At 38.5% G+C, this 26,661-nt stretch overlaps 1 protein-coding gene across 1 annotated transcript in view; it reads right to left on the reverse strand.

The window, feature by feature from the left end:
• TOX (thymocyte selection associated high mobility group box) overlaps positions 1 to 26,661 on the reverse strand; it is a 149,450-nt gene that overhangs the window by 121,382 nt on the left and 1,407 nt on the right. Inside the window, exon 2 of the mRNA XM_023750902.1 lies at positions 8,799 to 9,041. Within this exon, the coding sequence (XP_023606670.1) occupies positions 8,799 to 9,041 (243 nt within the window). The remainder of the gene's footprint in view (positions 1 to 8,798; positions 9,042 to 26,661) is intronic.

Here is a 26,661-nt window from a genome sequence, read left to right on the forward strand (position 1 = left end):
ACTTAGAATCTGTTTACCCAAGGACAATTAGGAGGATATAACTATATTTTTCTTCCCTCTCTTGATTTGCTAAGGACTATTTAAATAATGGATACCCAAGCAGAAAAAAAGAGGACTTGAGGAATAACACCATAATGGCCTTTCCAGATGTTTGCCTTTAGGATGTGAAATGAATTACATGGAAACAAGATGGAGAATTGCTGGCTAGATACCGATCCAGCAAGAAACACATCCTGGAGTGAGCAACAGGTCAAAAAACTAAATATGTCAGTAATCGATGATGCTATTAAAGAGCCTATCATCAAGCATCCATGTGGGGGGCGGAGAATTACTTGAAAAATTCAGAAATTAATCAGAAATCTCAAGCTCTGCCTCTCCCTGTGGTTGGCACTCCTTACAATCACAAATTAAAAAAAAAGAAAAAGTTAATTTGATTGAAAAGTTGAAAAGTATGACCTTTGAGGAAAGGTTCAAAGAATTGGGGTTATTTGGGCCAGTTAAAACACAACTGTGGGGCTGACTTAGTAAATGTCAAATTCTTGAATCAACCATTCCCGAGCATTCAGATGTCTGAAGCAGACATAGGAGACTGAAATTGCAGTAAGAGATTTTAGTTGAACTTTAATAAGGAACTTCCTGGAAGAAATCTAAATCTCTTAGTGCAATTTAGCTTAATGTTACAAGGTTAATTAAACACAAACAGGCTACCAAGGAAAGTTGTGGAATCTTGGCTCTTCGATAGAAAACCACATATCTTAAATGGTTGAAGTTTACTCCTGCCTAGAATGAAGAGACTGGATTGAGTAACTCCCCGAGTTTGCTTACAGTATATTATGTAACTCGTTTTATAGATTTTTAACTTCTTGCATGCATGGGCGAGCACAAATCCATAACGAACTCCAGGGTTAAAGAAAAAGTACAACGAGCCCCATATACAAAGTGAATCTTGAGTTTTTTACTTGGCATAAGAAAGGAAAAGCGTTATTTTTAAATTGGCTCCTTTCCTGAACACTATTAAGGAAAGTTGTGGTTGGGAGAAATATTTTATTACAGCACTAAAAGATAGTCCCCAAATCATTAACATACTGAGTCCATTGAACTACTTATCAATACCACATTCAAAGTAGTCTGTTTTAAGCAAAGAAAGGGCTAAAGTAGAACTTAACAACTAACCACAAACAACACTTATTTTTGGCCTTATTAGGAATTTGACATTAAAAAAACCCAACCCAAACCACACACTTTTATTATATATAGTCAAAAATAAGAACAAAAAAAACAGCCAATTTTTTCACAGTCCTAAAGTGGTTTAGTACATTGCTCTCAGGTGCTGTAATGTTAAAAAAAAAATAAATTGTGAAAAAAAAACAGGCTGTAATTGCTAAACATTTGATGAATTGTGGCATAATGCTAAATAATTATTGTTCATTTTTTTTTCTGTCAAAGTGGGCAAAATCATTTCTTTTTATTGCTTTCCCTCTATTTTTTTAAAGAAACACACCACAGTGACATCCGATCCATTTTAAACTAATGCCTCTATTATTTCATATCTAAATGGGGCTGACGTCATCAGCTCTTTCGTGTCCTGAAAGATATTTTAGGTCCAGTCCACGGTTCCATATTTTATGCATTACATGAAATAAAGTATCCCAAGATTTTGAAAATATTTATTTTAAAAATAGCAATCAAATTGTCTGTAATCACATTTTCTGCTTGGCTTTGAAAGCTACATTATTCAATATGCCAGTGGTCCTTCCCATAATGGCAACAGATTAGAAATTCATGCTGCTCTCATACATCTGACTTCCTTGATGTAAGAGCACTCCCCCTGGACCCGGAGAACACTCCTGCTTCAGTTTTGTTCATCCCGCCTGCTACCTACTGAAGTGATGGTTGTCAAAACAGTGGAACAGTGGCCTTTGAATGCAAAGTGTGCCATGACTGAATGCAAAAAAATGACAATAAATCTGAATACATATATTATGCTTGCTTTTGTTGCCTGGAAAAATAAGGCATTGGGGAAATAAACCCCCAATTTTATTGCTTTTAACATCTTTTCTTTTTTTTTCCATTTTAAACTCCAGAACTGGAAATTCGAAGCATTGAAAGAAATTGAAATCTCCTTTGTTGCCTTTTCTCGTTGTAAATTTCCTATAATGTGTCATTAGGAACCACACTCTGCAAAAAGCCCAGGTTCTAAATGAATCCTTTCTGTGAGGCCATTCTAAAACTTTGCACGGTTTTTCTTTGTATGAAAGAGCTTCTGTTGACTGCACAAAGAACAAGCAATCGCCACATATACGCCGGGCAGCGAGGCTTGGGTGACTTTATACAAGGTTGCATTTTGCCTTCCACCAATCCATGATTAACCCAGCAGTGAATGGACCAGAGTGGAGAGGAAAAGGAGAGGCTCTCGATTTCAGTTTGTAGGAACCAAAGGATTTTTTTCCTGAAACCACGAATCGTTAACGTGGACATGCTCTTATCCTACCTTTCTCCCCAAATAGCCCTGCAGTTTCTTCCTAACAACAGGAAAACACTGTTCTTTCTCACAAAGCAACGTCACTTCTTCTTAATGGCAGAATAACATTTTTCCTCTCAAAAGAAAGGTTCTATTCAATAGATTCAAATATCTTAATAACAGAATAGGCTTTGGGGGACAGGTAAAATGCTGAGGAGCCAAAGTGATAGTAGGAAAAATTACTAAGGAACTAAAGTGACAAGTTGGGTGAGTCGCGACTCTGCATCACAACTGTGTGGTCGATAGAGAATGAAACACAGGAAAATGCTAGCCCTGTGAAGGATCTCAGTGATCAACTACTCTCCATTTTCTTGGGGGGGGGGAGGGTGGGGGTAGAATCCTTTGTTCAAGGGAACTTTTACAAGAAATGTGAACAAGTGAGATGAATAAGAGCAACCATCCCGCCCCCGCTGACTCCTGGCTTCCCCTGGCTCCAAGGAGCTCAGCTTGGAGCCTCTCATCTAGCCCAGCCCTGCTGCTATGGACAGGGTGCCATGCACGGCCCATGGTAACAAGCTTATCCAAGGCAGAGCTGGTTCTCTGGACTCTCATTTGAGTGCTCGTCTAACCGTACTCCACTCCTTGATCAGTTACCCACTGTCAATTGCCCACAGGGGAATTTTGAGAAAATGGAACTTTTACATATTGGATCATGAATGGCTGTTTGAGTTGGACCTGGGAGTCAGAACTAATTGGCACTTATTCGACAGTATATACTAATAGAAATTCTACCCTGGTTTATAGCCCGAGCTTGGAAAATAGGGGCTTTAAGAAAATGGAATCTTTTTAAAGTGCCAGAAATCTAACTTCTTGCAGACTCCTGACTGACTACCAACACATGCAATGGCACAGGCAAGAACATACAGAAAGGAAGCGGGAAGGAGGGAACTGCGCACTCTGGATGCTTCACCTGCTGTACCTGTTTATGGTAAATTTTAGAAGGCAATCTAGATATTCTACCCTGGTGACCTTCATCACAAAGAAATTCTCACGGGCTGTATCTAGCACCAAGTGCAAGTCAGGCACTATTTTACAGATATGAACTAATTTAATGCTCATAACATTGTGGGATTAAATATCTTATTATATCAATTTTATACAAGGAAACTGAGGCACAAAACGTTATATAAATTGCCAAATGTCATACAGCTGGCAAGTGACAGTGCCAGGATTTGAACTGAGGCAGTCTGACCCAGAGATGTCAATTTTAATTATAATGATATGTAAGGACACTCAGTAAAAGTAGAGAGGCTTCTTTGGTTAACAGCAGGCTCATTGCTGTCTTTTTTTTTTTTGATAGGTCTGAAGAAGATTGAGGATTAAAGTATAAATAACTCTTTTGGAAAATCTTCCCTCTCATGCATTTTAACTTCTCTAAAAGAGTCATACAAGCTTGCCTTTCATATTTTATTTAACAAACTTATATAATATTTCCTATGTGCCACTACTAGTCTAAGCAATTCTGACTCATTTACCCCCATGAGGTAAGGATTATTATTATCCTTGTTTCAGACAAGGGAGCTGGGGTATTTGCTGGCGGAGCCACTGAGCAAGTCACTTAATCACTGTGATCCTCCATTTTCCATTTGTGAAACTGGGGTAATAATACTCATTCAGATATTGATTTCTCATACGGAATACGTTTTTATGTCTAATATATTAAACATTTGTAGAAAATGCTTAAACTAAGTGAAATTGAATCACTTATATTGCCACTGGGGGCAAGGGCAAGAAATTTATCTTTAAAACAAAATCTCAGAAGAAAACATTATATATAATAATTTATCTTTAAAATAAAATCACAGAAAAGATTATATTATATATATAATTACATTATAAAAGTAATAACATATAGGACATATAATAATGCATATATGTTAAACATTATAATAACCTCTAAAATATATAGAATATCTAAGTGAGAACTACAATATTTGACCCACCTATGTGAAAATACTATCACAAAGATGCAAGCACCATACTAACAGCAAATAGTTCAGCTTTAATAACACTGAAGAGCTTTTGGAAAATAACATTGGAAAGAGTTGCTTATATATATATCTGCATCTCCACTTAAGGTGGTTTATATTCACTGGATTTTAAAACTTACAGCAAGTTCATTACATAGGATCTGCAAGTGTTAGCTTTCCTCGTTGTTCCCATGTTGTAGGTGGCCTTGGGAGAGGAACTCAGGAAAAGCACTATAATTTCTAGGTGGGCAGCATTTGCATCCTGATTTCTGTAGCCATTATTTCCTTGTCTCTATGAGCACTGACCTAAATTGTGCACTATTCATATATTTCAACAATTGGCAAACAGATCAATAGTTGGTTGTTAAATTCTGTGATCACATTATCAATGAACAAATTGCTACAGAAAGGGTTTTGGCCAGATGTTACAAAGAAGTGTGAAGAGAACATTTTATAGTCCTAAATTTCTTTTCAAAGAAAATAATCCCTCAGTGCCTTTTAAATGTAAAATACGATGATATGACAGGTTATTCATCTTTAGATCCATATAGAGTTGGGAATGACGTGAAAACAGCTTAGCAGCCCATCTTTCTTTTCACACTGTCACCACCCTGTGCACCTCCTCAACACCTCCAGCCTGGCTATGACAACAGGCTCCTCAGACTTTCCACACCTGCAGTTTCTTACCACTGCTATCCATCCAGGGAGGCGCCAAAAATGTTTTCCGACAACACCGCCCTGACTGAAAACAGCCAGTGAGTTTTTAGAATCCATCATATCAAGCCCACAGACCTCTGATTGGTTTTTGAAGTCTTTGGTCAAATCTCTCAACTTAAAATATCTAACCTGCTTTCCAATATGCGTTTTCTCGTCTCTTTACTTGTCCAAATCAAAACCATCTTTTAAACCTTGACTACAGTCTTACCTTTTCCACTAAGTTTTGTAAACTCCCAAACCAGATTACTGTAATCCAGCGGTTCTCAACCTGTGGGTCGCGACCCCTTTGGGGGTCGAACGACCCTTACACAGGGGTCACCTAAGACCATCGGAAAACACATATATAATTACATATTGTTTTTGTGATTAATCACTGTTCAATTTGTAACGATGAAATTGGGGGTCACCACAACATGAGGAACTGTATTAAAGGGTCGCGGCATTAGGAAGGTTGAGAACCACTGGTGTAATCTCTTACAACTAGACACCCCTATGGGGTTCACGTCCAATAAAATGAATTGAGCACTTTGCTTGGTCTCTCTCTAATTACTTCATGTCTCACTCTAATTGTTTCCTACCTGTTCATGTATATTTTTTTTCTGTAGTTTATAAGCTCCTAAGAACAGTGACCATGCCTTATCGATCCCTTGAGCCCTTTCAAACATTCAGACCTTGGTAAGCCTTAAAATGTACACTGATGAATGGCCTTCTGGATACATGACAGCTCAAAATAGGAAGGGAAGAGGCTCCTTGTTTCTCAAAGGAATGAGTAGACTCCAATCAAGTTGACCTTTCCAACTTTACTAGAATTCTATTGCAACTTTATAGTGTATCAAACTCGGGCTTCTGGAATCCAGCCAGAGATCAAAGCCTTGAAACAGGGTTTTTACAGTAGGTTTAAACTCCAAATCTTTCTCCAAGACCACTCTGGCTTAAAAAAATTGGGTTTAATGAAAATTTAATGTTAGAATCAACATTATTAACTAGACGTATGCTGTTCAATATAGTAGTTATATAGGGTACATATGGCTACTTTAAAAATAATTAAAATATAATAAAATAAAAATTAGCCTTTCATTCACACACACTAGCCACATTTAGAACACTCAGTAGCCAATGGCTACTGTTATTGGACGGTATGGATAATAGAAAAGCCATTAGCACAGAAAGCTCTATTGGACAGTGCTGAAGCCTAGCTGAACTCTCAACCCAAGACCTGGATTATTTGTTGGAGTAGCTTTGCACTTACAGTATAAAGTGCTAGGATCAATTCTGTGAGTAGGCAAAGTAGATGCCCACCTCACAATGTGGTTTGAGAGGTATTGGGAAGGCTCACAACCCTTGCTAGGTTCTCCTGGCCAAGAACTGCAACAACAGGTTAGAGCTCCCTCCCCTTAGTGTAGGCCAGTGGTTCTCAACCTGTGGGTCGCAAACCTTTGGGGGTCGAACGACCCTTTCACAGGGGTCGCCTAAGACCATCGGAAAACACATATAAATTACATATTGTTTTTGTGATTAATCACTATGCTTTAATTATGTTCAATTTGTAACAATGAAATTGGGGGTCACCACAACATGAGGAACTGTATTAAAGGATCGCGGCATTAGGAAGGTTGAGAACCACTGGTGTAGGCCAATAAGGGCCCCTCTGCCTTGTGTTAAATGTTCCAAGGGAAATACCATGCCTACAGGGAAATACCTAAGCTCGGTTTTGAGCATTCGGTCGGGTGGGGACAGCATAAAGAAATGTTGGATGAGCTGAAGCTCCTGAGAGGTTAAGAGGAAAGCACAGTGGAGGAAGGGTCTGGAAAGTGGTGTGTTTCACAGGTGTGACTAGCTCCAGTCCTGAGCACCATTTGAGAATGGAGTGATTGCCAAGGATGGCAAATCTGGGACAATCCCAGATGCATATTTACTAAAGCTGTGCAAGCATCTCTTAAAGAGTAAATGGTGTATGGAGAAGGTCCGAGGAATGCTAAGTAGGTAAGTTATAGAAAGGAAAAGTTTGAGCACTTAAACTATACGTTTGAATATCTTATTATCCCTCCTACGGCCAACTTCATTAGCACTATGAGGAAGGAGCACAGCGGACAAAACTGATATTTTATACACTGTATGCACTCTTCCTCTCTTCAGTGAATGTGGGTTCCTATAAAGGCATGATCTGGGTGCCTACTGACTCATGAACTGGGTCTGAAGACTTAGCCTCAAAGAACAGCCTGTGATTGTTCAAGGTGACTGCTTTGAAGTACATTATTCAGACTTACACATTTAGTATGTTTGTTAAAAATTCATTCTCTACTTTATTAAGTCATAGTTAATAGCCTCAAGGTAAATCTAGACAGGCAAATATAACATGAAACACTGGGACAATAGAGCTGAGTTTCCCACCACTGCTAGTACTGCGGGTGGGTTCTCCCCTCTTGGCCAACCAGCTACCTGCCCGTCCTTAGAAATCTTATGCTATTATGGCATTAGACTCTGGGCTCCATTCCCTAAAAACACCTCTGTGGGGTTTCTTTCAACTCTACTTCACACACAGGAAAACCTTCTTGTGAAATCATTCAAGTTGATATATCTCCAAATGACTTAGGTAAGAGATCATATGAACCATTTTTTTTATTAGAAACAACATAATATGAAGAAGTTAATAAATGTGTTCATTGTGAATATGACAGCATTGTTCAGCGATTTGCAAAAATACAATAGAGTTAGTTAGACTGGTAAGTGATTGAAGAACGGAAACGAAAGAACGCTAACTCAAAGTCATCGTTAACCCTGGAGAGAGTTTTATGATGTGGTAAAAAGCTCTGCCCTTAGCCATATGCCACTGAAAAGATTTCTCAGCACTTGTGATATAGACAGAGAAATTAAGTTTTATATGCCATAAAAATCAGAAGGAAGGATTATATGATAAAGTCAGGGATGTTCATCAAAAATACAGATCCCGGGACTCTGGGAATTCAATCTGTGCTAGTTTGCTGGGTGATACCCATTCCCACTAAATTTGAGAAACACAGAACATTAGAAGATCCTGAATCCAACAGGTCCAATACACTGAAACACATCGATGGGGATACATTTTGATTGTAAGAATTATACCTCCAAAATAAAAATGAAAATACTTCTGTTGCTTCCTTATTATATACATTTGTGGAATGTGAGCGTGGAAAATAGGGTAGAAAGGAAGTTTAATAGCAGTTCCTGAACAGATGGGAAGCCTTGCTCAGGGGAGGAATCCTGCACTGGATGAGAGGTAGCACCTTTTAAGATAACTTTTTATCTGAAAGCCGGTAAGATGGTTAGACTTTATAAGAGAACAGTCAGTGTCAAAGAGTATTTAGTACTTTGGGTTATAAATATGCATAATCAAACATGTCATGAATTGATTTTGCCTAGACTTAAATCTAAAATGGAAAAGTGCTTCAGGATTTCACAGGACTTCTGGAGAACATCTTCCGTAGCTTTAAACCTATTTCTAGTTTCAGAATGCTGCGTTATTACAGTGCAGAGCTTCTCGCATTAAATTCCACCTTGCCCCCACCATGTCCCTTGCCCGCCCCCCCTCAAATGGGTAAACAGGTTCTTACCACGGAAATGGAGTTGGTAAGCAGTGCTCCGTCCTGTCCCAGCATGTTGGACACGGTGATTTCAGGTAGGTCCATGTTTTGTGGATGAAATGGTAGCAGGCCATTATGGTTCATTGGGTGACACAGAGAGTGGTAACCAGTTTCAACTTCATTCAGGTGCACCAGCGAGTGGTCGGGGAGGGAAGGAGGAGTGATTGGTGGGATGTTGAAGTCCTCACTTTCCAGGCTCGGACCAGGATAGGACTGCAAAGACACAGAGTGATATTACTGCCAATCATTACTTCCTTTTTCTCATTATGAACAAACTCACACACCCCCTTCAGATATTATTACTGGCAGCATTATGGATTCGGCAAAGACATTTCAAACACTCAGATTATCCTGCTGCAGTTTCCCTATTATGCACGGAAGAAAATTGCCTCAAAGGCACATCCACTTCTCATACAAGGAATGCTTCCATTAGACAGTTTTATTTTTCAAGAAACTGAACATAAACAGATTTCCAAAGTCCCATTAAATGTTTCCAGAGTTTTAATCTCGCTTAATACCTTTTTCATAAGAATTGTGGGGAAGGAAGGCAATTTATAAAGTTAATGTTTGATCCAACATGTTTCATAGGACTCCCTACTGCTCAGATCATGAGATGTAATAAAATGAATTCCAGAGGTTCTGGGGCAATTTGCTTTTGGGTTTTGAAAAGCTACATGCTCATAACTGGCAAAAGGCAAGTAATTAGTAAGGAAACAACTTAAGCAATGTGGCATAAGTGTGGTTGCATAGAAAGTTTGAGATAGGAAAAAAATTTCACTAAAAACGATTTTTATCACAAGAATTATATCATTAAAGTAAACATAAAGTTAGCTCTTTTTATTTCTGACTATTCAATTTATTTAATTTATAAAAGTTAATGTTTAGTTTTCATAAATAATATTGCAGTCACTTAAATTCAGTCCAGCCAATTCTGAAAAGCAAAATGAACACAAATTTCTTATAATACTAATTTAGAAATAAAAGTCAATCAGTGAAATAAATAACAACAAAGATAGGACTTTTTCACATAGAAAGTAACTTTAGAAAAAGAGGAAGGGAGGGAGCAAAAAAGGAAGGAAAGATGACATGAAGAAACCCCTGCCTAAAAATGGAACATGGCAAATACCGAAAATCTGAGAAAGAACTGAATACTAAAATATTGCTATCAATTAACGTCAAGACACAGTGATATTGAGCAGGTATCCTGGTATGAAAGGAAACAATTTTGGTCCAGATAATTTTTTGCAAAGCCTGTCTTTCAAATTAAGCGAGTCTTCACAGTGTTTGAGTGCCTGGGTAACAAGGACTCGTTTGTCTCACAGCACAGCGCCTGCTGAAGTGTGCAAGATTTGAAATGAGCAGGCAGAGGGTAGGAGCCAAAGAAAGTAGTGTAAGGTATTCATTGGGTGTTCAGCCAATACGCTTCATGCTCCTGTGTCCAAGAGCCTGGGGTTATTTTTTCCAGATGGCGTCTATTTGTCTAACAGAAAGAAAATCTTCAAGTTGCACTTGCTAAATGTTGTACAACTTTTGATATATTTGCTTAGGTGCTGTCAGAAGACATGATGAAATGAAGAGCTCCTTGGAACATCTGGAATTGAGACCTGGTCACACAGAGGCACGTGTAGGTTACAGGCTGTGGGTATATGAAGGAAAGGTTTGATTCATCTGCAGATCATTTCTCTGAAATCACTAAAGTTCTGCTAAAAACACAAACAAAATCACCAGCTCTAAAAGTTCAATCATTACTTAACCAAATTTTCCTCTTTATAGTACATTTCTCTCATCTGAAAAACATATTAGTGCTCTGTGTCAAAATTATAAGTTTGATTAAATTCTCACTAAGTCATCTATTTTAGACCTTGTGTCTTATAGGTATAAACCATCAGTTCTGGTACAAATATTCATATAAGAAGCGTAAAAGATGTGAAGTTGGGGGGGCGTGGAGGAGAGAGGAAACATGTTTATTAATGTTGATTTATTATAAAGCACTGTATTGAGTCATTGATGATGTCTTCACTTAATCCTTACAATAATCCTTTGTGTAGCTATTATTACCCTGATTTCCTGAAGAGAAAATTGAGACTCAGAAATTAAATACCTTACACTAGGCTGATAAATATTCAGCCCAGTACATATGAGGGATGAATGTATGAAGTAGGAAGGCATTTTTATGCTGTAATACTTACATAAGTATTTTAATTGCTAATATTTTATTATGTAGAATGATATAAAGTTGCCAATACTCAACTGTTTCTGATGAACAAAATTTCATAATTTAAGAATTGGTATTAACATTAATATCAGATCTTTTCTTGTCCCAAATTCCACCCCAATGCCACCCTAGTAAAATATTTACTCTATATGAGCACAAGAAATTATAATTTGTCTTTTTGTCAATATTTTAAAGACTGAACTCGTTGATACATATATTTTAAAAAGTTAATTGGTATCTCTTTGAAACTTTCCTGGATAAGGCACAGTTAATGCCAGCAATAAAGGAGAAAGATGTCTTATAAATGTCATTAAACCTCTGAAAAATCCATGGATATTCTACCCATGGTATACCATAAGATTGCATTCTAGAATTTTTCCAGTAGTTACATCTTAATTTGTGGTGTTCTAAAGGAAGGTTTAATTGGTATCACTTTACATTCAGTGATAACAATTATGCTGCAATTTAACTAAGCTATATGGTTTGCCTTCATGTAATCACACATTAATGTTACTTAATCCACGCATTTATATACCAAGACCACAGATTCCACAACTTAACCAGTAATAGGTAGTTATATGGATCAAGAATTTTAACAACATAAGGTTACCTAATAGTTTCTGTTCTTTACGTTCAAAGTCATGGTATTCCATAAGCCTACTAGTATTACAGTGTAACTGATGCCATATAAAAGTATCATGGCAGTTGTATAAATGTCAAAATGTCACATAATCTATAAAAACTTCAGTGACAGACTAATTGCTCTAATTCCTCAACAATGATTTCTATGGCATGCCATCTCTATTTTGATTTTTAAAAACTTAATAGAAATGTTCGACTTAACAGTAAGTTATATATTAGAGACAATTTGCAGTTTTGGGAGGAATGTATTAAATAGGATATGATTCAATATTTCCCCTTATTTTCTGTGAAGCTGCCTGGTTAGAATCAGCGTTCAGTGTTTGTTGAATGAATTAACAAATGAGTCACTAAATGAATGCACACATGAGTGAAGGAATGCTAAAACGACTCTTTAAAGGCACAAAGTTGGTGAATATCCCAGTTTTATTCCATGCGCTTGAATACACATCTTGTATTCCCAAGACTTTGCATTGGTCAGTTGGCGACATGGTATGTAACGTTCATCTCTCAGTATGTCAGAAAGCAAAAAATATCCTGTGAGAGATGTAAAGGCTTGAGCAGCCGGAAGACAGCTGGGGCAGAGAAGTTTGGTGCCCTTCTCTGGCCATTGGTCTGTCCCCTTAAAATGGCTTGCACCTACCATTCTATAGTGACAGAGGTCCCAGAGGGTTTGGGTCCTCTTGGCTCTCAGAAGTTGTTGGAACCTAATCCCCATGCAGGTAGAATGTCAGCTAAGGACTTGGTGGAAGCCTTGGTTCCATATCAGATCTCATGGCCCATGGCTGGCCAAGGGCCGAATTACACAAGTGGGCATAGAGGGCCTGGGGGGTACTCTGGTCATAGAAACAGGAACATTGGTGATGAGACCCAAGGCTGAGTAGTCAGAGAAGGTGACACAGTGGGCCTTCTGCGCTTGTCTACTGACTCGGGGTTCTTTTCTGACTTGGGCTCATGTTTCTCCTGGAAGTCTCAGTGAGGCCAGGAGTTGAAAGGTTCTTTCGTTTTCCAACTCTCTTGGGACCAAAGATCAATTATCCTACCCAATACCCTTGCCTACCCCATGAGACACAGAACAAAGTTTTTGTTGTTGTTCTGTTTTTAAGCTGAGTTAGGGACCCCCAATGAGTCAATCCATACCCTCTAAGGATCTATGCTGAATGCTGGAGAACAGGTGTGGACCTTCAAGATGGTATCATCTTTCTTATCACCCTCTTACCCTTCCCAGTCTAGAGATCAGACTTTTACCAGCAGTCTGAGCCATACAGCTTCCCTTCTCCCCAAAGATTGATAAAAGTCAATGTTGACCATTTACACAAAGGAGAGAAAATATTTAGGAATCCTGGTATGAAATTCAAGCTAATACTTTTAATGTTATCTTGGATCTTCACCATGTTAAAGAAAGGTAAATTGCAAATAAACATGCAAAGTGATTTGCTCAAAAATATAGCCAGTCGGCAGGATCCAAATGATTAAAAAACTTAAAATTATATCATCGCTACATAACCAGATTCTTCCTGATCTTAAGCTACTCACTGGTCCTAGACACAGGAGAGTCTTATCATATTGCTGGTGCTGGGATATATCATACACTGTGCGCCCCTGTGTGTCCAGAGAGCAGGAGGCAAGGGTCATGGAACATGGGTTGGAATGGGCTGTACGATCACAATATTGGGCTAATTCTGGAATATATAGGAACTTTTCAGGGCCACAAGAGGACTACTGAAAGCATTAAAGTAGTAATTTCAAAATATAGCATACTCTTCCTAAAGAGAGTATTTTTCTAGTTCTAAAGATGGATTCAATGACTATTTCAAGTAATTTTCTTAAATGCTTACCATTGGAATTCGCATATTGAGCTTATAAAGTGCAACATCTTTCTTGATGAGGAGGAGATGGATTTTGGTCTGATTGAGGGGCTTCATAACGATTCCCTCAGTGACTGATAAGAATGGCCACAGAGCATGTTGGAAAGAATTGAGGCTCTGGAGTCCAACGGAAAGGGACTGCAGCCCGGTTCTTTGAAGCATTTATTTGCATGAATTCTTAGGCAAGTTTCTCACTCCTTGTGAGCCAACGTTTCAAAATCTGCTCTATGGGGTTCTTATGAGCATTGAAAACAAAAACATAAGATAGTTAAAGAGCCCAATAATATATGTCTGCCACAAAGAAAGTTCTTACAAATGGCAGCTTTAGCATAGCTCCAGTTATTGTTAAATGGGTTTATGTATGCCAGAGATGGGTCAATCCAAGAAAGACAACTATAGACAGCATTGGAGAGAATTCAGACATCATTATAAAGGAATTTCAGTACACTTGCTATTGATCAGACCTCTCCTATTGAAGCAAGGTGTACATAACATATTCACCGAATTGCTCCCCATAAACAGCTAGGATAAAATTTCTCCTTTATTTTAAAGAGATTAAATTATAGTTTTGAAATGAGAGGATAAGAAGATAGTGGGAAATGGCGAACAGACGAAGGATGGCAATGACCTCACGTCCAATGTGCCACAACTCTGCTTTTGCAGAGAATTCTGCTGGCAGATCAGCAACTTGGGCTGAGCAGCTCCTGACAGTTCCACTCCTCTCCTCCCAGGCAAAAGGCTAATGAATTTGTGAACCAGAACTTCAGTGTCTAAGTTTGCAACAAAAGCTATCCTTTCTTGCTGTCTTGTGTCTGCAGAGAGGCTACCTTCCCTGGGAGATTCCTGGCAAGGAAGTCAAGCTGCTAACCAGAGGGATCATTTATCAGGCGAGAATCCAGAGACGGGGTTAAGAAAGTAACAGCGGGTCCTTCCGGTGTGTTTTGATTTGATCTGTTTGGAAGCTTCTCCAGTCATTAGGCTGAAGTCATTGTCCTGCCCCATGTCCAGCCTGCCCCAGCCCCCTTCGGTGAAAAAGGAAAGCAAATTTCTCACCTGGTCTCTGGAAGACCTCATTCTGTCTGTTTAATTACACACTCACAAGCCTTTTTAATCGTATTGCTTTACGTATTCCATGACCTGAGTATCCTGTTTGCATTATTTTCTGTTTCTGCAATCCACATTTCCTTTGGCTACAGCCTGTTCTTGTTTTTTATTCTTATTCTACATTATTACATCTGGAAGTGGGATGTTAATTAGGCTGATGTTTCTTGGGACTACAGAGAACCCTTGTTTTCATACTGTCTAAAGAGTGTGTTAATATATGCTGACCAGGAACAAATAGTGGGTAATTTCTTCTGGCCTTTGCCTTTTCTTCTCTTTTTAAAATCTAGTTTCTCTACCAGAGAAACCTTGCATTTGTGGGTCTCTGTCCACATATTGCAATCATTATATAGAGCACTCAATCTTTGGTGACAAGAAGTCCCATAACTCAGAAGAATTTAAAAATATCATCTTGTACATATCTTTAAGTTATGTGATGGCTTCATGCAATCATGCATACACTAAAATATGGCTATGGTTATAACATTGTAAAATATGTTTCTCATATAGCTCTTTATTTGAAAGATAAATAAATAGCACTGCCATCAAACCTATACAAAATGCCTTAATTTTTAATCTGCAACATAATTCCTCAAAGTCCATGATAGAAAAATGCCAATGTTTAAACATGTTTCATCTTCTATTATTGAAAATTCTTGTAGTATGATTCAAAGAACTGAATAGAAAGCAAAGTAAACTAAGGAATTCATTAGATAAATAATAAACTTCCTCTGTATGTTTTCAGAAGTTAAGATATTGCATGTAATGGTGATTTCTCTCAAGAGTTTAAACAGCATCTCCTTTTTCTTTTGAGGAGACTTTTAGAAGCAGGTAGTTTTCAGATTCTTTTGTCTCTGCATGAACAAGGGTTGATCGCTTGAGACTATAATGTATTACTGTGGAAAGCTTCAGTCTGTTACATAAATCATTTTAACACTCAGCAAGAATTGTTCAACAGTGCCATTGATGTGCTCAAACCAATGATCCTGCAAACAATTTTTTTGTCTCTCTTCACGTGTTGGACTATAGCAATAAATCATCTTCATTTAAAAACACACAATGTACTAATTTTTCAAGCAACAGTTATCAAAATGCAATTTTTTGGGTAGAAAGTACATTTATTTTATTTGTGTTCATTAATGTTTGTAAACTATGTTGAATAAAAGGGAATGGGTGCCTCGTTTTCCACAGAAGCATTTGCTGTGCACCTACTATGTATAAGGCAACTGCAAAGTGTGACTTGAGATCCAAACAATTATAGAAGATGCAGTTTGTTACAAAGAGAGTGAATTAGAAGAGATATAAGTATTTCGGTTCCCAATAAAGAGCATGTTCCAAGTGTCAGGCTTAGTAATATCAGAGTGTAAATAAAAGAGGAATGATGGGAAGCTGGGATGGTGAAAGGATTGTTGTAAGCAGATTTACCCTGATAGCAGGGCCTGAAGATCAGACACTTCTGCCGAGATGCACTAAGTGATCAAGGGAGGCCCACACAACTGACAAATGAAGGACTCCAGACAATGAAGCAAGGAGGTTCAACAGCAAGCTGAGGTCGTTAATCTTCAAGAAAATGTCAAGGGCAAGATTGGTTTCACCAATCAAAAACTAAAAAAAAAGGAAAAACACACACACACACACACACACACACACACACAAACTGTGGGGTACTGGACCCAAGGCAAGCCTTTACTGGGTCTCATTTTTTATTGGATTACTAGAGGCCCGGCCCCATCCTCCATCGAGGTGGGGGTGCTGACTGGGGCCGGGCTGGCTGGGGGTGGGGGGCGGCCGCAGGAGGTCAGTTGGCCCTGCCCCTGATCAGGGTGGAGGGGGCTGATCGGGGCTGGCCACAGGGAGGGGCCGCAGGTGGTTGGGAGGGGGGTGATTGGGGCCCCAATCAGGCCGGTTGGCCGCTGCAGTGCGTGTCATTTGGCTTATATATATACATGGTTTTTCAAAACCAGGGAATAAAGTTTGAATGGGATCAGAACACAGTGTTAACTTGATGCCACCCCAGAGATGGCTGACATTGGACTAGGATTGGGTGAACTTGGACCCTTGAGGTGGGATTAACGGGCTGAAGCTTTGAGGATCAGAGGTATCCAGGCAGGAAGCCAAGTACCCTCAGGGCAGGGGCAGGTGGGCAGCACAGTGCATACGCCTGTGAATCATGACCCATGCCAGGGCCGCCTCTCTAGGGACTTCCAGAAAAGTCCTTAACATTTACATATAGACCTTGCTCCTGCCATTATTCATTCATGACACTGAAATGGGGAAGAGATGTGTTTCCTCACAGTATTATTTGGGGTATACACGAGTCTCCGAGCTGTAGTTTTAGGGGATATTTTAAAACCAAGTGTTGTGTGCAGTTGTGATAAGGACCTGTTCTCTGGCTAAAAAAAACAACCCCCCGCAAAAACCCACACACATTAAAAAAACCCCAAACAAACAAACAAAACAAGCTTCTGGGAAACAAATAATGTACTCCCCCCCCCACAACCCACAACCCATGCACGGATGATTAGGGAGAGCAGACAGAAGAGCAGGTGTTACTTCTGAAACCCTAATGGGGGTCCAAGTATGTTCTTCCGGTAATAGGTCATCATTCCATATGCAGTGTTTGAAGGGGATAATTAAGACATTTACATTTAAGTGTTTGGCATACAATTTTATAAATGCAGTCTACACTTTTTTTAGTTTTCCAAATGTTTTCGATTCTCACATTTAGTTCAAATATTCTGAGATTTAGTTTTATCCTTTTCTTGCTTCATTTTATAAATAATCCATGTTAGCCAGAAAAAAATGAAGAAAATATACATGGCAAAAAAACAAACCACTCTTAATCCAACTATTCTGGGGGGAAAAACTCACACTATTAAAACACGTGTATCTTTCAAGATTTTTTCCATTCATATTTTGCTATTTTGTTTTATTTTTAAAAGTAAAAGTCAGAAATGAAACATGGAGCTAGAAATGCTACATGCAAATCTCAGTTCGTTTCTTCATATAAGTAGTTACTTAATTCCTCTAAGCCTCAGTTCCCAAAACTGTAAAATACGGATGATAAATATTTTTCAATTCATTAAGGGTATATCAGGATTAAATAAGATAATACAAATAATCTGAGTAATATACTGGCTCATAAAAGAATCCGTAAATGTTAGCTACATTACTATTACACCGTCTTACAATTTAATCTGATCACTTAAAATGGATCATGAATAATTTTCATGTCAATTAATATAATCTACATTATTGTCTAATTAGCTGCAAGTTATATCACTGTGTGCATGTTCTATAATTTATTCTATCAGTTTCCTATTACCAAACATTTAGGGTGTTTTTTATTTTTTCCTGTTAAGAAGCACGCTGTGATAAATAACCTTATGCATTTTTTTCCCTTAAGATAATGTTTTAGTGTACTATATTTATGTTCAAATGGAATCACAGAATATTCACTCAAGAGAAGACCTCAGAGACAATGCTCCCACTTTACAGATGAGCAAACTGAGGCCCAAAGAGATTAAATGATTTGCTTGTATTTTGAGAACTAGTTGGGCAGAGGGGAAACCCATAACATCATCATAAATTTGTTTTTTACATTTAATAATTAAATAAAATGCATTTTAAAAAATCATCACCCCAGGATATGTTTATTGGTTTTTAGAGAGAGAAGGGGTAGAGAAAGAGAGAAATATCAATGCGATAGAGAAACATCGATTGGTTTCTCCTCAGGCACCCCCAACTGGGGACGGAACCTGCAACCTGGGTTTGTGCCCTGGCTGGGAATTGAACCAAGATCCTTCAGTGTATGGGAGGATGCTCCAACCAACTGAGCCACACCAGCCAGGGCCATTGGATTTTAATATACTATTTTAAAATACTTAACTGCTTTTGAGCTTTAATAAATAATATATTTTTAAAAACGGAATTAAATTGATTTTTGCTTGTGGTCAGGTTCTATTGGCTAAATCATATGCAGCAGACAACAGGGAGTTGAACTTATAGTGTTGGCCTATTTTTCTATAGACATAATTTATATGTAAACTAAAAAATACACGCTATGGCCATTCTTTTCTTTTTTGCCTGTTGTGTGGAAGTCAGTAAATGTTGGCCTTGTTAACTCACATTCTTCACAAAGGAGCCAGGTTAGTGGAGGAGGGGTCCTAAGAGGGCCTGGTCTCTTGGTTTGGCTCTTCCCGCGAACAACTGGCCGGGAAAAGGAAAGAGAGAGGCTCCCGTTTCTGCTCATCACATTCATGCAATTCCTGCTCTGGAGCATTTACCATGGACCCTCTGAAGGGGATATTTGAGGATCATCTCGCTTCCTAAAATCTTTGCTACAAAGAAAGCTGAGCGTGAAGTGCAGCTGAAGATGGGGACACAGAAGGAGAAAGTGTTGAATAACTGGAGACAATTTCCTGTTTGATGAAGATAAAATCTGTCATCCTTGAGTTTCCGGGAAGTGGGATCCTTGGGGAAGAAGGGCAGGAAGAGTGAGCCACCTTCTATGAAAAGACCTCCTGTACTTTGTTAACCTTCTGGAGGAGAAAGAGAAAAATGCCACAGGTGGGAAAAGCACTGGACCCAGACACAAAAAGTAGTGAGAATACAGAGGGAGCAGGGCAGCAGTGGTGGCAAAGTGTGGAAAAGGCTGGAAAAGAAGAGAAGGAAGGCATCGCTGGTCCTCATGAAAGAAACCAGGGAGAGCAAATAAACCCCTCACCTTGTACAGCTTTTATGGGTGTTTGAACAGAAATTAAATTGCTGCTTTTGCAGGTAAAAGATGGTCATGTATCTACAACTTCATTTGGTTCAACCTAATGTTTTCAGAGCATCTGCACACACGTTGGTTAACACATTGTAGTTATCTCAATACTCAAAGGATTGAGGTTAGGGCATCAACATTCCAAATTAAAATGAAGCCTGGCCCTGACCGGTTTGGCTCAGTGGATAGAGCATCGGCCTGCGGACTCAAGGGTCTTGGGTTTGATTCCGGTCAAGGGCATGTACCTCAGTTGCGGGCACATACCCAGTGGGGAGTGTGCAGGAGGCAGCTGATCGATGTTCCTCTCTCATCCATGTTTCTGACTCTCTCTATCCCTCTCCCTTCCACTCTGTAAAAAATCAATAAAATATATTACAAAAAATAAATAAAATAAAATGAAGCCTGGCTGATCAAGGATGGAGTGCAATGTGGGTGTTAGGCCTTCCCAGGCCAGAATCCTAGCTCTGATAGTTACTTTTTTAAAAATGTTTTGCCCATCATTCTACCTCTCTCATCCTTGCTGAATTATTGTAAGGATTACGTGAAAAAAACCTTCACTTGGTTCCTTGCCAGACACAGGTAGTTGCCAACTGACAGCTATTATTATTGTTAGGGTACTAATTTATTCATTACACTGTGGGTAAGGGGGATGCTAACCTAAACTTCCAGCCAAGCAGAAACTTTCTACTAAAACTTATCATCCTATTGACAAGCAGGAAGTTTAACTGAAGTCAGAGCATAAGAAATAAACAGCTGGATGCTCCTGGTCCAGATGAGTCCAGACTGTCCCTAAAGGCAACTTCTGCATAGGGCTGCTGGCCTTGCAACCACAGCAATCTTCTTGCCTGGCCCCAACCACCATTCCTCTAAGGCAGTGGTTCTCAACCTTCTGGCCCTTTAAATACAGTTCCTCATGTTGTGACCCACCCATAAAATTATTTTCATTGCTACTTCATAACTGTAATGTTGCTACTGTTATGAGTCGTAATGTAAATATCTGATATGCAGGATGGTCTTAGGCGACCCCTGTGAAAGGGTCGTTCGACCGCCAAAGGGGTCACGACCCACAGGTTGAGAACCGCTGCTCTAAGGCCACTTGCTTGCTTTGTGAGTTCAGAGAATAAACCCACAGTGGGTTAGCTCTTCTGGAGGGAGGGCCTTCTCCTGAAATGCCGAAAGCCCAGCTGCCTTCATCCAGAGAAGCCTTCATTATTGGTCTTGCTCGTGACCATCGGGAGCCCTTGTTAGTTTCAGGCCAAGCCATTCCATTTGAATACTCTGATGCGAGGACTCAGAAGTCACTTGTTTGCTAGCGAAAGGATCAGTCATCATAACTTATAAACAGCAAGGAATGTACAGAGAACATTTTCCAAGTCACCACTTACTTTCAAACCATTAGGGTTATAGGTATACATTTTTATATCCACACTGTGAAATAACATTGATCAGAAAAAAACCCAGGAGAAAGAAAAAGAGTACGGATATAGATGAAGATTAAATTGAAACCTTTTTTGTGTTTCTGGGAAGTCTCACTAAATCTGCTCCCAAACCGAGGAACCGAAACTGCAAAGGGAAACTTGACACTTTTTTAAGGTGTTTGGTTGACAGACGAGGATATAAGAAGGGTGTCTCAGCAGAGATGCAGGTGGGTGGAAAATACCTCAGCTTTTCCAAGCCTCAGTGTTCTTACACTGAAAATGGGCAAAATCGTGTTTCGTTGATATATTGGCACATTAAAATTTGAGGGTTTGTTTAGAACAATCTTTAAGTGCCTTGGAAATGAAGACAGATGACATTGTTCAACATATTACTGTCTTAAGTTAAATATTATATTTATTTTTAGACATTCTTTAATGACAGGTTTATTATAATAAGTGCCAGAAAAATATCTAGAATGTTATACATTGCAAAATTTAACAGGAAGGATCACTTAAGTTTTCGTAATTGTTCATGTGCTAACATTAAAAAAAAATTCCAAATATAATTCTAAACAAGCCAAAGGGCTGTCTTCACAACGTATCAACTGCAGCTGCCTAGCTGGCCAGGCTGTGTACTAGAGCCACGCTCCTCTTCCCAGGGTCTAAATGTCCTGGGTTCACTTGACAGCTTCCCCACTGAGCAAATAGTCCTCCAACTGGAGCTTGATGCTTTGAGAATCTGTTTCTACCACCGTGCTATTCCATTCAGATATTTTCATAATTTTTATCACTGAAATTCGTTTCCCCAATGCTTGAAAATCATACTGCTAGACAATTATAATAAAGTTCTTGAGCATATCAGCAACAAACATTCATTTTCTGAAATAAAAAATGAGTCGTATGTTCACAAATCCCACAGCTTGGAAATGTATATGATACACAACATTTAACCTGTCAGCAGCCTCATTAGTGTCAATGAGTAGGAACTGGCAATCAGTAGATGGTGCGCTCTACATGTGTTTATGTTTTAAAATGTTCCTGAAATAGCTCCATTAAAGAGGTTGATATAAAACACTTCTACTGGACAAATGAATTTCAGCTTAAATTTTATGGTCTACTTAGATTTTTTTTGAAGAATTCATATTTCTCGTGTTAAATGATCATGTATAGCTAACAGAGTCAAAACCCAACTAAAAAAATAATAAATAATAAAGACTTGGGTAAAGAATCATCTGAAGTTCACCCTCACCAGTATGTAAATAATCAAGAAAATATGCAGAAAGACGGATGTGTGTTTGACTATCAAGAGCCCTAAGATATATATTCGTATGGTGCCCGTTTTCAGTATCCATACAGCTATTAAGACATTTTTATAAACTGTAAGAAATATGTGAGCTATTTCAAGATATAATTCTGAAAAACAGACTTCCATGTAAGAAGCCAATTTAGGAAGAAAACAACATAAACAATAGTAACTTGTGTGCTCAAGTGAAGCATCTTTTTAATTTTGAGTAATGAAGATGTCAAGCCAAATGCTAGAGTAGTTTAACTTAATTAGGTGGCCTATTTTTCCAGGCATCCTTTCATTTCCCATTGAAAACTCAGCTTGTATGCAAGGCAACAAGAGCAATTTTGTCTGTAATGAATACCTCCGGGACTGTGCAGAGTAATCATTTGAATGTTACACTGAAGACTGGTTTGAGTAACTAGTTTGAGCTTGTTAAGATGCCAGACTTTGTTGGACTAACTAGATTACTCAAAGCACAGCAGCTTTGCCATTTTATTGGGTCAATGGTCAAAAAGTCAAGTTGACTTTACTCCTGACATTTCTGCCAAAAGGAACCAATCTAAAAGTAATTGGTCTAATTTATAGTTCAAATTTATGTCAGGATCATGGAAATTTTATGGCCCATAATCAAGAATTTTTTCCCCCCAAAATGCTCTTAGAAATATACTTTCTAGCCCCCTTTTACATTTTAACCTGGATAATATTCTTATTAGAAAAACATATAATTAAAAATACAGATATAGTTATTAATATGTTTGCAAACTCAGAACATTATAAGTTTAATAGATTTAATAAAATAGTGTACAAAAAGGAAGGTGGAGAGTCCTTTTGGTTCTACAGCCTTTGTATTGCTGATGACAAAGAGCAACATGGTATTATTGCAGCAATAACTGCCTCCTATTATCTAGTTTAGCATCACACTAATTATTTGAGCCCTGTACTTGACATGATTCTCTGTAAAGGTGGGAGAGCTGGTGCCTTTTGTTAATGTGTAGAGGTGTTGACACCAGACAGAGGGGTGCTAGTAGAATGGAATGGGCAGGGCCAGATTTGCTAAATGTCTGTAATGCAGGGTTGAAAATCATTGCAAGTAGAAAATTCAAAGTATGAATGTGATTTAAAAATGTGCACAAAATATTTGAATTCATTTACTCATCTTTCAACAAAAAAACGTTGCATATCTCTGATGTGTTGTAATAGGCACAGGAGATCCAGAGAGAAACAAGAGTGAGTCCTACCTTCAAAAGCTCATAATCAGTGGGCAAAAAAAGGAAATTGGTACCAATTTTAGGAAGCTACATGCCACAGAGGGGCAAATATGTGCCTGGGTAACTCCGACTTACACATATTAGAGGCATGGAGGTGTGTGAGTAGGGAAGAAACATGGATCATTCAGAGACAGTGAGAGGAGAAATGGAAAGGTAAAAGTGGGATGGGATGAAATAAATTAATGAGAAACTGTGGGGCCCAGAACTCCAGCAGTAATTACGTACAAGGAAAAGAGGAGTCAGATTCAAAAGTTATGCAAAAAGGTGAATCAACACTATCTGCAATTAACTCAGGGCTGAGTGATAAGGGAGACTGTCCAAGTTTCTGTCTTGGGAGATTGGGTAGGTGGTGTGAACTGTTATGACTACAGGCAATATAGGAAAAAGAAGTGTAGGGGTGAGGGAGCTGGTTGAAGATGATGAATTTCAATTTTGATGCATTGATATGTTGAGTCTGAGCTATTGTCAGGGACAGGTGTCCAGTGAAGTTAAATCAAACCCAAAAGTCACATGAGAGAGCTGCCCTAGATCCACAGGCACTCTTCAGCTTTTATATTCAAAATGTGTGTTTTAAATGTATGTCCAATGCTCAGTTGTGTGATTCTAGGAAAAAAATAATATTGCTCTATTTTATCATTGTTGTTTTTTAACCTTGAGATTTGAGGGCCCAGGTAAGAGAAAATTTCAGTGGGTTAAGAGAAAAGAAGCAGAGAGAAACCTGATCACAACCTGAAAATAATCTAAAATGGGGTTCTCAGTTCAGGACATTTAATATTTTGAGTTTACTATGATGCTCAGAATTAACAATAAAAATTTAGTTCATTCTTAAGGGATATTTGTTCATGGAAAGAAGGAGGAAGAAAGGAAACTAAGAAGGAGGAAGGGAAGGAATGAAGAAACTATGGGCCCAGACAGAAGGAAATAGTTTAGTGAAATAGAGGCCAAGGTCAAGGAGGAAGTAAGTTATTGAAATATGTTCCAATCAAGTAATCAAAGCTTCTTCATGACTTGACACCAGAAAAATCTTCTGATTCCCCCTATTAAGCAATTATTTCTTACATAAAAAGACCAGTCCTTTTCCACAATTTTCCCACAGGATCCCAAGGGAGGGCTTCCTGGGTCAGAGAAGTGGTGAAACGGGTTGCCAGTGGGTGTGGAAAACTTGGAATAAATAGGTAGCCATGGAAAACGATATTCTGGGAACTGCCAAAGAAGGAGGAAGAAGGAGAAAAAGTAATGGCACATACTGGTATTCAAAACTAAACATAAGTAACTCATCTTTGTGCTGTAGGAAGTTCTGACCAAGAAAACCAGACTCCTCTGTTTCCTTTGATGTACGCAATTCAAATGAACATTTATAGCTCGAGTACAAGCATAGGTGAGGCTATGGAAGGTATTATAACTCTAGGGGCTGGAGAAAGGGGCTGGGATTTTTTAGGGAAAGAGAAGGACCTCATAGCATGTGAATCTGAGTGGGTCTGGGAAATGGAGAAGAGTTGGCGCTTGGGGGAGAAGCCCACCCGCTCTGCCTTATGGTTGTGTATTCTGTCACATGGTCAATCAGACATGACAGGTTAGGAATGAGAAAGGGGTGAGTTGATGAGGGACTGTTAGCCACTCTTCAGTCAACATTCCTTTCATTAGCCCACTCACACTGTCCCACAAACTCTACAGGAGGGAACCTGCGATTTCATGAGGTATTGAGCAATATGGGTCCTCTTAGTCAGGGTCTGGAAAGACACAAAGAAATCTTGCATTGCATGGTTCAAATTCTATCCAGAGTAAGAATTTTTTAAGTGGAGTTTGAATTAAAGCACTGAGTGGCCAGCCCACTTTAGCCATTCTAGGAGAAAATAGCCAATATTCCAAGAATGGAACCAGAGAGGAGTGGAAATGTCATGAGTTTTTATTACATACTTGTCAGGCTTATTATGCGGTGGTATATTCAATTTAAAAGCTGCCTATCAATGCAAAATGATATGCAAAATATTTTAAGGATTCTATACCCACTCAAGAGGTATAGAATGCATGCAGTAGATAGTGCCAAAGAGCCCTTTGGGACTGTCTAAAAGAATATCATTAATTTTTACAGTGTGCTTCCATTGCTGGAGCTATTCCAGCATTGGCTTTCTATAAAAATCATTTCAAGTTTAGAATTATGCTATTTGCTTGCAGCAACATCACAGGAGCAGTAGTGCACCATATGTTCCTACTTAGCAACTTAGTCTGTAAGTCCCAAAGCATGTACTGATTTGAAAATTGAACAGGAATTATAATTGTTGAGTGATGCTATGAGGCAAGTTGTCTTGGATTACTAAACTATGCAGATGTTTGATGTTATGTAGGAAAAAAGAACAAAAGTTTTTTTTTTCCCTTCAGGATGACTAAAATCTTATTTATGGTTGCTGAAAGGGGTAAATTGATTAAAAGTCCCTAAAAGAATACCAGGTAATGGATTCTTGACCACACTATATTACAGTAAACAAAAGAAATGCTAAGTGCAAAATTTAGCTAAGGCCATTGAACTTGTATAATTTGTAAAATTTATCCTCCCCCCCCCCAAGTTTGTATTATCTTATATTAGTCTATTTTTAAAAAGCAGTACATTCTAAAAACGTTTTCATGTATGATACATTATTAAAAAATAGTTTGATTCTGGCACACAAACCTGCCATATCTTACAAAAACAAAGTATTTGGAGCTCTTTACTCCTTCATAAATTTTACATTCTTAGTAACTCCTGACTGAAATGTTAAGAAAAATATTGTTAGCTGTTTGCTTTTAGCCAGGGCTTAATATTATCTGCTGTACTTGAATTTAAAAATCTAAGGACCCAAGCTGTTGTGATGTATATGCTTTGAATTTCTAATCCTTTATCCAAAAGTCTTTAAGAAGGACATAATGATTCTCTGAGAGGGAGCAGCTGCTTTATAACCGCAATCATTTATTGAGTTTGTGTTTCTACTGTTTCAAACAAATTCAATTAGCCCTTACACTTCAAAACCCTAAAGGCACCAAAGAGATGATACTGGGTTGCTCTAATCTAATAGTAATACTAAACTTGTCAGTACAGTTTTGGGATTGATGGTTAGAAGAAAATTAATAGTAACATTTTTCATTTTTTAATCAAACAGTCCTATTCTGAACCACCTATGGATCTGGGAGGCTACTTAGCCGAATGAATTCAGTTCAGTAAGAATTTTAAATGCAAAGCTCGGCCTTCCAAAGGTATTCTGAGTGTGAGCAACTCGGTTGAATGGAAGAAAAT

This window comes from Myotis lucifugus, unplaced genomic scaffold, assembly GCF_000147115.1.
Source record: "Myotis lucifugus unplaced genomic scaffold, Myoluc2.0 scaffold_17, whole genome shotgun sequence".
In the NCBI taxonomy this organism is placed as follows: domain Eukaryota; kingdom Metazoa; phylum Chordata; class Mammalia; order Chiroptera; family Vespertilionidae; genus Myotis; species Myotis lucifugus.